The sequence below is a fragment of the Ranitomeya imitator genome, chromosome 7 (assembly GCF_032444005.1).
Source record: "Ranitomeya imitator isolate aRanImi1 chromosome 7, aRanImi1.pri, whole genome shotgun sequence".
Taxonomy (NCBI): Eukaryota; Metazoa; Chordata; class Amphibia; order Anura; family Dendrobatidae; genus Ranitomeya; species Ranitomeya imitator.
Genome location: NC_091288.1, coordinates 73,442,719 through 73,455,089, shown reverse-complemented (window position 1 = coordinate 73,455,089; position 12,371 = coordinate 73,442,719). Strand labels below are relative to the sequence as shown.

The 12,371-nt window shown below is 39.8% G+C and overlaps 1 protein-coding gene across 1 annotated transcript in view; it reads right to left on the bottom strand.

Annotated features, from left to right (window-relative positions):
• Positions 1 to 8,554: 8,554 nt before the first annotated feature.
• The window catches only part of LOC138644743 (uncharacterized), a 44,960-nt gene continuing 41,143 nt past the window's right edge, over positions 8,555 to 12,371 (bottom strand). Inside the window, exon 13 of the mRNA XM_069733511.1 lies at positions 8,555 to 9,512. Coding sequence (XP_069589612.1) covers positions 9,214 to 9,512 — 299 coding nt within the window. The 3' untranslated portion in view covers positions 8,555 to 9,213. The remainder of the gene's footprint in view (positions 9,513 to 12,371) is intronic.

The following is a 12,371-nucleotide window of genomic DNA, read 5'->3' as shown; positions in this document are numbered from 1 at the left end:
CTGCAACATCCTTTTCTGCGCCTCCATGCTAACACCCTTGCACCTCTCCAGTCCATCCTTAACTCTGCTGCCCGACTAATTCATCTCTCTCCTCGCTATTCCTCCGCTTCCCCCCTCTGCAAATCTCTTCACTGGCTCCCATTCCCTCAGCGTATCCAGTTCAAATTAATAATACTGACCTACAAAGCCATCCATAACCTGTCTCCTCCATATATCTATGAACTAATCTCCCGATATCTTCCCTCACCTAATCTCCAGTCCTCCAAAGACCTCATTCTCTCCTCCACAATTATTCGCTCCTCATCCAACCGCCTCCAAGATATTCTCCTGAATATCCCCCATCCTCTGGAATTCTCTTCCACAACACGTCCGACTATCAACCACATTCGGATTCTTCAGACGGAACCTGAAAACCCATCTCTTCAGGAAAGCCTACAGCCTGAACTGACGCCGCTGCTTCCTCATCACTACCGTAGATACTGCCTCCTCACCAACACCGGAGCTCCAACAACCCTCAACCTATTGTCTCCTTCCACATAATCCTCTAGAATGCAAACCCCTCTGTATAAGTCTGTCATTGTTAGTTTGTTTAATGTAAGTGATATCTGTAACTTGTATGCAACACATTCTCATGTCCAGAACCATGGAAACAATGGTGCTATATAAATACATAATAATAATAATAATAATAATAAATAAATTTATTTATTATTAAGGAAAAAGAAAAAAATCCAAACCTACTGGAAAACGTTATGAAGCCATTTCTAAAGCATTTGTACTACAGCGAATCACGGTGGCAGCCATTATCTACAAATGGCGGAAACATGGAACAGTGTTGAACCTTTCCAGGAGTGGTTGGCCGACCAAAATTACCCAAAGAACACAGTGACAACTTATCTAAGAGGTGACAAAAGCACCCACAACAACATACAAAGATCTCAGGTAGCAAAAGAAAAAAAGCAGGATGCACTCACCAATCTTCAAAGTAGCAAATTTTATTGAGTCTTCACAATTAAAACTTCATGGCCGGGGGAGAAGAAAAGGAGCTCGTGCGAGCAGGGGAGACGACGGCCGTTTCGCGCGGTCCTTGCGCTTCAACGGGTCTGCATCCCATGTTATTTCATGGTTTTGCACCCGATATCTTTTTTGCCATGGCTGTTGCTGACATGATATAGCTTTCTAGTACCGGCTTTCCTGAAGATTATGGTTTTAGTTGGGGCAGTGCCGTCCATATGCTATTTTCTCTCTTTTATTCGTTTTTGACATACAAAGATCTGCCTGCCTAACTTGCCTCTGTTAAGGTTAGTCCTCATGACTACACCATAAGAAAGAGAGCCGGCAAAAATAGAAGCATGGCACAGCTACAAAACAAAAAACACTGCTGAGCAAAAATAACATATAGGCTTGTCTCAGTATTGCCAGAAAACATCTTGATGATCACAAACAGTTTTGGGAGAATACTCTGTGAACTGATGAGACAGAAGTTGAACTTTTTGGAACGTTTATGTCCCATTACATCCATCATTGAATTAACAGCATATGGTGGTGGTAGTGTGATGGTCTTGGGCTGTTTTGCGGATTCATAAAAACAGGAAGACTTGCAGTGGTAAATGGCACCATGAATTATGCTAGATGCCAAATAATCCTAAAAGAGAATGTCCAGCCATCTCTTTGTGACCTAAAGATGAAGCGCACTTGGGTTCTGCAGCAGGGCAATGATCAAAAACACACCAGCAAGTCCACCTCGGATTGTCTTATAAGAAAAACAAAATTCAGACTTTGGAGTGGTCTAGTAAAAGTTCTGACCTTAATATGATTGAGGTGCTTTAGCCTGACTTTAAAAAGACGGTTTATGCTCAGAAACCCTCCAATGTGGCTGAAGTAAAACTATTATGCAAAGATGAGTGGCTAAAGTTGCTCCAGAACATTTTAAAAGACTGCCACTTATCGCCAACACTTGATTGCAGTTGTCACTTTTAAGGATGGCCAAACCAGTTATTATGTTTAGGGGCCAATCACTTTTTCACACAGGACCCTGTCGGTTTCTATTCCTTTTATCATTAATAATAAAGACCTTCCATTATAAACTGCATTTTGTGTGTTAGTTGTGTTATCTGTGTCTATTATTTACATTTGGTGATTTCAAACATTTAATTTATTTAAATATGCAAAAAAATAAATCAGCGAGGGAGCAAACACTTTTTCATACCACTATTAATTAATAAGAAATAATTTACATAAATGATTCTACAGCAATTGTATTTGTTATTCAAGGAGACTTAGCCATCCAAACATTGTGCGATTAATGGCAGCTGCAAAAACAGAGAATGCTATCTTGCTGGCCAGTGAATACATACACGGTGGAAGTCTTGATAGAATACTGCACAGCGAGAATGCACCCACAAAGGTATTTTTATTATCAAGAATGAATTTAGATGTAAATAAAATAATCACTTAGTTACTATATTGTTCGTTTTATAAAATGGGTGCATTTTACAAATCGGATATAGCTTATTGGTGGGGTGTGTGGGTGTGGAACAGGTGACAAGGCAGGGTCGCGGTGGGGTTCATCGGTGGTGGCTACGTTGGTGGTGGAAATGCTGCAGGGTTACCGATGCTGTGTGGATTGGGTGTCCCCTGCAAGCACTCCCAGGCCGCCATTAATCTTGTTGGTCAGAGTGTGGCTATGGATGCAGTGCATGCATGGATTGAGATATCAGCTACCCCAAGATCTCAAAGTGCACGTGTGCTGCCTCTGCTGCCATTTTTCTTTTGCTTACAGCAAGATTATTGGTTGCCATTGACCTCTTGCTGGGGACACAGCATTGGGCCCCCTGCAGCATTGCATTTCCGTGCCACCACCATTGCCGACTAAGATCGAACAGGACACTGCTATAAGACATTGTGCCCCACCACCATGACCCTGCCTCTTGGGACCTGCTCCACCAACACCATGCCCTTCCTGAGTAAGCTACATTCAATATATAAAAGGGACATATGATTATAGGATGGACACCCTTTCTTACCCAAAATTTGTTTTTCTCCTAATTTCTTCATCTGAATTTCTTGTGCATTTTCTAATCCGTTGCATTTTATAATCCAAAAAATACAGTACATACTGTAATGTTGATATTGCATGTGGCAAAGATTGATAAACCACCATATAATTTGAAAGTTGTATTCTTTTAAGTTAGTATTTCTTTATTATTTTAGCTATATTACCATTTGGTTTAGATCATTTTTTAGCTCTCTTTTTATTTTGTAGCTTTCGGAAGAAGAAAAACTGTACATTGGGTTGGAAATTGCACTTGCAGTGGAGTATATTCACTCCCAAAACATTTTACATCAAGATATCAAACCTGCAAATGTAATTGTAAGTATGTACTCGATTTTTTCCTTTCCTTTAATCTTTTGTTTGGTTTAATTTAGAATATTCTAAAATGTAAGAGGTTTGTACACTTTAATAATGCTGCTGAAGACATGTTCGTAGCTTTACATGCTGCATTGACCCCCAAAGCAGCATTACAGTGGTCAACACATGATAGGTCTACCTTGTCAGTTGCTTCATCATATTGTTCTTTTTTTTAAAGAGTATGCTGGACCAGCAAGAGATTTGATAATTCACTATTTAGTTAAGGGTATTTGAAAGTGAATTTTCCTTTTTTTTTATTACTGAGCTTTTATGCAGGACACCTCACGTCCGCCTAATATGACACTTTTGATGGAGGAATGGCATTTTACAACCAATCTTCTCTCAGCATGTGCATATCATGCAAATGTGTTATGTAACGATTTCAAGACCTCACTTTCACATCTTTGAGTTTTAATTTTTACTCATGGAGAATAAAAATTTCAGTTCTCTAATCACATAGCCAAACGAGTTACTATTGGTCAAAAGACAAGTTTAACTTTGGAGCTATATCATTTAAGATAGTATCTAGTTTATTTTAATGACAAAATAAAATGCAATTTGTCAAAGGTTTACCGGTATTTGAATTTGTTATGGTTTTCCCTATGCATTAACACTGACCTGTCCTTTTCAATCTTCACTTCAATGCAGTTATTGCATTAGCATTACAGTGTTAATGAACATATTATTTGGAAATAAGACGTTCTTTATTTTGCCTTAATTAGGGAGGAAAATAGATGTGCATCCTATATAATCCACATGCACCTGGCTCTCTTGGTGTGTGAGTGGTGGAGGTGGGTCACTAGAGGCAGGACCAGGGTTGTCAATGCAGGAAGCCAGCTACAACAGGAACAGTGAATATTAATTTCACAATTAAAGGAAAATTAATATGCACTGTTCACCACCCCCCTACTTCTCACCATCTATCAACACTGGCATCATTATTCACTCTTCTGTTAAGGTACCGTCACACTGAACGATATCGCTAGCGATCCGTGACGTTGCAGCGTCCTGGATAGTGATATCGTTGAGTTTGACACGCAGCAGCGATCAGGATCCTGCTGTGCCATCGTTGGTCGGCGCAGAACAGTACAGAACTTTATTTCGTCGCTGGACTCCCTGCAGACATCGCTGAATCGGCGTGTATGATGCCGATTCAGCGATGTCTTCACTGGTAACCAGGGTAAACATCAGGTTACTAAGCGCAGGGCCGCGCTTAGTAACCTGATGTTTATCCTGGTTACCAGCGTAAACGTAAAAAAACCCAATCACTACATACTTACATTCCGGTGTCTGTCCCCCGGCGTCGTGCTCCTCTGCACTGGCTGTGAGCGCCGGCCAGCCGGAAAGCAGAGCGGTGACGTCACCGCTCTGCTTTCCGGCTGGCCGGTGCTCACAGTGCAGGAAAGCAGAGCGCCGGAGGACAGACACCGGAATGTAAGTATGTAGTGTTTTTTTTTTTTTTACGTTTACGCTGGTAACCAGGGTAAACATTGGATTACTAAGCGCGGCCCTGCGCTTAGTAACCCGATGTTTACTGTTGTGAATTCTGTTGTCGAACTCCCTCCTGTGGTCATGAATGGTACTTCGGCGAGTTCTGTCCATGGACTCCCTCTGGTGGCTGTGAGTGGAGCTGCTGGTTCTGAGGTTCCTTCCGCAGGTGACCTAGTTTAGTCTTAGGCTGGCTGCTCTATTTAACTCCACTCAGATCGTTACTCCATGCCAGCTGTCAATGTTCTTGTACTGGTTCAGTTCGCTCTTGGATCTTTCTGGTGACCTGTCTACTCCAGCAGAAGCTAAGTCCCTGCTAGTTAATTATTTTGTTCATTGTTTCCTTGTCCAGCTTGCTATCATGATTTTGCCTTGCTAGCTGGAAGCTCTGGGATGCAGAGTGGCACCTCCGCACCGTGAGTCAGTGCGGAGGTCTTTTTGCACACTCTGCGTGGTCTTTTTGTAGTTTTTTGTGCTGACCGCAAAGATACCTTTCCTATCATCAGTCTGTTTAGTAAGTCTGGGCTCCCTTTGCTGAGACCTGTTTCATTTCTGTGTTTGTGACTTTCATCTTTACTCACAGTTAATATATGTGGGGGGCTGCCTTTTCCTTTGGGGAATTTCTCTGAGGCAAGGTAGGCTTTATTTTCTATCTCTAGGGCTAGTTAGCTCTTAGGCTGTGAAGAGGCGTCTAGGTAGAGTTAGGTTCGCTCCACGGCTATTTCTAGTTGTGTGATAGGATTAGGGGTTGCGGTCAGCAGAGCTCCCACTTCCCAGAGCTTGTCCTGTGTGAGTTTAACCATCAGGTCGTTCCGGGTGCTCCTAACCACCAGGTCCATAACAGTTTACCCTGGTTACCAGGGGACTTCGGGATCGTTGGTCGCTGGAGAGCTGTCTATGTGACAGCTCTCCAGCGACCACACAGCAACGCTGCAGCGATCAACATCGTTGTTGGTATCGCTGCAGCGTCGCTTAGTGTGACGGTACCCTTAGTGTTTCCAGCATTAGAACATAATGCAGCACAGGTGGGGAGCGTAAAGAAGGTCAGTAGTATAATTTGTTTATGTGTGTGTGCTGCATAACGTGAGGCATATTAACCCAGATGTGCCCACGATTTGGAATATAAGGTATATACCAGGATGGGTAACATACATACCAGGATAGAGGACATATACACCAGGATGATGACATTCATACCAGGCTGGGGACATATAGACAGTCCTACACTATTTGGGGGCATTACCCTCATAACAGTTTCATCAAGAGATCCCACCTTTTAACAGTACATCATTCTTGACTTCACATTTTTTTTCCTATGTTACTACTCCAAAACATAGGTGCTAGGTGCGTCTTTCAGTATGATAAAAGGTATGTTCCTGTGTGAACCTGCCTGTTGTCTCCACCCAATAAAGTTTATGCAGCTCAGGGTTGCTCCAGACAGTGAATGACTACCCCCATCGCCAGTGAGTGGGTCATTTCAGGCCCGAGAGCAAGGTCGTAGTTTTATACATCTCAGATGCAGACTTCACATTTTTGGACGACATGTTATGAGTTAAATGTTTGAAATCGGCATTATTGACCAAATGTAGACAATAGGCAAGAGTATCTGCTGTTTCAAACAGCATAAACTTTGCAGATATGCCCAATGCATCCATAAGCAAGCACCATCTGTAAAACCACCAATTTTTCCATACATGAATGGCAGTGATGTTGAAGTAGAACAAATGATTGAGACCCATGCATAAACACTGTCATTAAAATATTACATAAATAAAGTTTTATTATTACATGCTGATTAAACAATATATGTACCTAAATATTTTTTGAGGTGAACAAACTGTTCTATTGTTTTGCCTGAGGTTTTTAAGTGTATTGTGTGATTAACATTTTTTAAACATAATTGGTGTAGAGAAAATATTAGACATAAACAATTAGCACAATCATTTATTTCAACTGTTTGTATTCATACTCAACTTCAACTACTAATTTCTTAGAATTACTAAAAATGTTTAAAAGCCAGTTTTGTTCATACTGAAATACTATTGTATATTTATGCTAACTTATTGTAAAAGAAATGCTTTTGTATTAAATATATTCTTCACTTTTTCAGATTGACCAAAAAACAAAAAAAGCCTTCTTAACAGACTGGGGAATGGCGAACATAAGAGATACAGTTATTCTGAAAGTAGGAAGCCGATCCTATTCTCAGAAAATTGGACCTATTGGAGGAACTGCCATGTATATGGCACCAGAATGCGTGATTCATTATGAGCTTCCAAGCATGAAGACTGACGTGTGGTCACTTGGGGCAACACTGCTTGAATTATTTAGTAACCAAGCACCATGGCACACAAAGAATGCCAGGGAATTATGTGTTGCAATGACATCTCAAATACCACCACATGCAACGGCATTTGTAGATAGCAGAATTTTAACTATTATCCAAAGTTGTTTTGCATACAATGCTGATGACAGACCCACCCCTTCAGATCTAATAGGGCAAATAAAATGTCTTGAGGGTGTAAACTTACAATCACATTATGGCTATTCATGGTAGCATAATGACATGATTTAAAACATTTTTTTTTATGGAGGATGTTTTAAGTTTATTTTTTGGGGGTTGTTATCTGTTGGATGTGCTGGTAAGGCTCCCAGCACATATACATAAACATAGGCCCCAATTAATGTAAAATATTACAAGAGAGTGTCTCTTCAGGACTTCTTCAGGTATATACAGTATATACATATATGTAAATCACAAAAAGAAAAAAAGCAGGTAGCACCAACAGCTTAACCAGATGTCGGGCTTCAATCGTGCTTGGTGTTTGCCAGGAATTCGCCTTTGGATGGCAGGTGCTTGCATGGAAATAACAATCTTACCATCCACGAGTAAGAAGAAAAGCAGCAGCACTGACCGATCATTTAAGTTGTATGGTTCCTTTATTCAATCATAATAAAAAGCCTTTACACGGCTCGGGGGTGTGCAATACAAAGAAGTGTACAGGTACCGACGGCGGCCGTTTCGTGCTCGTCACAGCGCTTCCACGGGTAAGTGGTTGAATGGACGTGTGGTCAGAAATACACCTGTGTAAACAGAAACTCCTCCCACTCTACCCCGATACACCCACTTATCAAAGTGCATGAAAACATATTAAAAAGAAAGCAATATGTATATCCCTGACAAACAATACTGCGTACATATTGTCCCCACTAATCTATAGTACTTTTGTTGAGAAATAAAAGGGAGAGGAATGAAAATAACAAATTGGTTGCCGGTAACTATCTATCTTATTTCTCTGTATTTCTCTTTTCTATTGGCAGCGTCCGCAACGATAGTTTCCTTTGGGGATGCGCCGTTCTAACCAATTAGATTTTTTCTTAGTGATACGTTTCGTACCAAAATATCCCTTATTCATGTGCTACGTCTGTTTTAAATCAATGGACCTCCCAGTGTATTTCTCACCATGTCACGTCCTTTCAACCACTGACCTGTGGAAGCGCTGTGACGAGCGCGAAACGGCTGCCATCGGTACATGCACACTTCTTTGTATTGCACACCCCCGAGCCGTGTAAAGGCTTTTTATTATGATTGAATAAAGGAACCACATAACTTCAAGGATTGGCGAGTGCTGCTGCTTTTCTTCTTACTCGTGGATATATATATGTATATATATATTTATTAAGCTATATTTAAAGGGGTTGTACAATACTTGTACAACCACTTTTAATTCCCATTTGCATTTTTTTTTTAAAAAGCCTAGACTCACCTATATGTAACAGGGGCACACTTTACATAGTTATGACACTCGAGCAACACAACCAATCGCCGCGTGGTGTTTGCCTCCCCACCTTTAGACGCTTAACAGGAAGTAAGCATTTCTGGTGACTTCCTGTTCAGCTTTCCAAGGCGGGTAGGAAAATGCTCTACGGTGATTGGTTGCTGGGCTAGCATGTTGTAACTATATAAAGTTGGCCCCTGTTACCTAGGTGAGTCTAAGTATTTTTTTTTTTAAAAGGATGCAAATGGGAATTAAAAGTGGGTGTACAAGCATTGTACAACCCCTTTAAATATATATACCTGAAGAAGTCCTGAGAAGACACTCTCTTGTGTGACTTCAGACATTGCTGGAACCATGCCAGTACCAGAGTTGAGATTATTTTTTTTGTTATGATGGCCAAAACAGCTAACACGTTCCCTTTAAGACTGAAAAATGCATATTTATGTTTTTATTACTTATTTAGATTATTATGACATAAAAATAACTCTTTGGCTATCCGACTGTTTACCAAAAACAAAATGTGACAATAGAACATTACACTCTCAAATTCTGTTCAATAAATGTATAGATAGAATTGGCTTCACTAAAGTTCTTAGGAATGTCTGCTTTCATTATCTTGAGTTTGTTCATAAAATAAGATGCTAGATGGATATAGCAAGTTGTGGCATTTTGAATTGTCGATCGATCCTCAAATGTTGTTCCATGAAGTTGTGTGCTGCACAGCCATCTAAAAGATTTATTTCCAACTTGAAAAGGCTCATCTGCATCACCACAATAGTTTGTGGCATATTCCAGGAGGTCCTTGTCAACACGTTGTAATTGATTGTTTGAACCTAAGAAAAGATAGAGTACAATATATGACCTAATGTCCAATCAGGTTGGTTGCAATTAATACATTTACTCCGAAAGTGCGTACAATTACACTGGCATATTTTAGCACCCATAACACAATTTTCCCATGATGAAGCAAGAGCGAAACATGTGTCGGGGCCTCGGCGTGACGCACAGGCAATTACATTATTGAACCATGGGTAAGAGGGTTTGTTATTTTGATTTATGGTAGCACTAAGGGCCTTTTTTTAACATATAGCTGGCTAGTGATATGTGATGTTATGATTCCTTGTCAAATGTATATAGACAAAGGAACTTGTGCATTATACACCTGCAAATGATTTTTTCACATAACGTAGCTCAGATTCACTAGTGTGTCCCGCTTTGGCTCCTTTTCTTTTTTCCACGTAGGTTTTCGGTTCAGGATATACAATATGGCTGTTATGCCACTTCAATGGATTTTTTTCCTGTTCTGATTATTACTTTTTGCCTGTGTGGTTGCACCATGGTTGCCGTGTCATTCCCTGGTTTTAAGCCATTATTATTCTGTTGTGTGATGCAATTTATTTGTATAGGAATTTTTGAATTTTATTGCCGTTATTATTGTAATAAATAAAGTTCTTTTTGCAGTTTTGTACTAACTGGGCTGTTATGACATTCTTTATTTATCTATAGATAAGTATGTTTACTTGATTAGACATTTAAGCTCCCTCAGGTTCAACATTGCCAAACACAATTTTCTATTAGTTTTTAGCTTTATTTCTTTGGGTATGGAAGTATCATACTTTTCTTACTTCCTTTGTGAAATCGGTTGATGGGAACTAGCTACTTTAACATTGTATATCTTTAATACAAATTCAACATGAATAAATAACATGATTTCATAATACAATAATAACTTTTCTTTAATGTCATATTTCAGACAAGTGATAAATTTAAAAGATAGTCAAAATTAAACTTTTGGACAAGTGTACCCTTTAATACAGATGTGTCACTTCAACAAATGGCATTCATCATGTACAGAAATATAATACAAGGCACTTAGTAATATCTTGTGATTTTGCATATTGGCTCCTGTGGGGGCTTGATTAATTTTTCAATCACATCATACACTGCTCATATCCAGGGATTATAATGAGCCTGGAATCCAATGGTTGTCATGCTTGTACACTACAACAAAAATATCCCTCTGTGCTACAGAAATTATAACTTTCTGTGTATGCCGACACTCACTGGACACCCACAGGAAGTGAGTCAAGACAGCGTCGGAGGTACTTAGCTGATCCCACAATATCATGGCAATGTATCGGCAACCCCTGATTGCGTCCTGGGGTCAGCGATGGTGGAGGGGAATGGAGCATTCCCTGCTGGTGTGTCTTAGATCGCGTTGTCAGTGTTTGACAGCGCAAACTAAGAAGTTAACAGAGATCTGCCTGTACATGAAGGTTGATGAGATCAGCTGCCATTCATGGGGAATGATATAAGCTCAGTGAGTGAGCCCACATGTAAGGGAGGCAGACAGCTAAGGACGTACTCCTACACTACATCCAATTTGGGAACATAACTTTTTGGATCTGTTCACTATTATCCTGTGCTATATGTGAGGCACTTACATTACAGTTTCCATCTATATCTTCAAAATGCGTGATTCAGGTGAAACCCCCCACAAATCCATTCACAAATGAGCTAGCAGACTTACTCTGGAATCTGTTCACCCTTTTAATCATTGCAATACTGTGCTGCTATCAAAGCTGCATTGTATGAATCTTCCGTGATCATGCTGCCCGTTACTGATCATGATGACCTTGGATCACGATGGTGGCGATCAGGCCCTCACGATCGAAGGGGCTACCGATCGTAGGAGAGAGGTAGCGCAATCCCTCTCAAAATTATATAACTGCCGCATTCCATACAGATCGCGTCAATAAGGTGTTTAAATCACAAGAGACGACACGGCAACTGTACTAGGTTGTGAGAGGCTAGGCACAGCTATCAGGAAAGACAAGTGCTTTTCAATGCAGTACCACATAGGCAGCTGATAAATTCTTGAAGATTAACCCCTTAGTGACGGAGCCAAATTTTTTAAATCTGACCAGTGTCACTTTATGTGGTAATAACTCTGCAACGCTTCAACAAATCCCAGTGATTTTGAGATTGTTTTTTCATGACACATTATACTTTATGATAATGGTAAATTTAGCTCAATATGTTTTGTGTTTATTTGTAAAAAAATATCAAAAATTTTAGAAAAATGTTAAAAAAATTGCAATTTTCGAAATTTGAATGTTTATCCCTTTAATCCAGATGGCCATACCACAGCAAACCATTAATAAATAACATTTCCCTCATGTCCATCATTTGTAAAATGTTATTTTATTTTGTTAGCATTTTAGGAGGATTAAAAATGTAGCAGCAATTTTTCATTTTTTCAAGGAAATGTACTAAATTTATTTTTTTTAGGGACTTATCCATGTTTGAAGTGACTTTAGGGGTCTCATATATTGGGAAACCCCCAAACGTGATACTATTTTAAAAACAGCACCCCCTGACATATTGAAAACTGCAGTCAGGTAGTTTATTAACCCTTCAGATGCTTTACAGGAATTAATGTAAAGTGTTATGACAGAAATGAAAATGTGTATATTTACTACCTAAATGTCTCTAACTTCTGAACAGATTACTACAGCTGTCAGACTCTAAGGCCGCTATTTGGATGTGAATTGCCATGGCAAACATCAGGACTACACAATCATGATCTGAGGGCACCAATTTGGATAAAGAGGAAGCCCCCACAGTGTTAACCATTTATAATGATGTAGTCACTATTTACAGCATCATCTAAGGGGTTAAACAGACTTGGA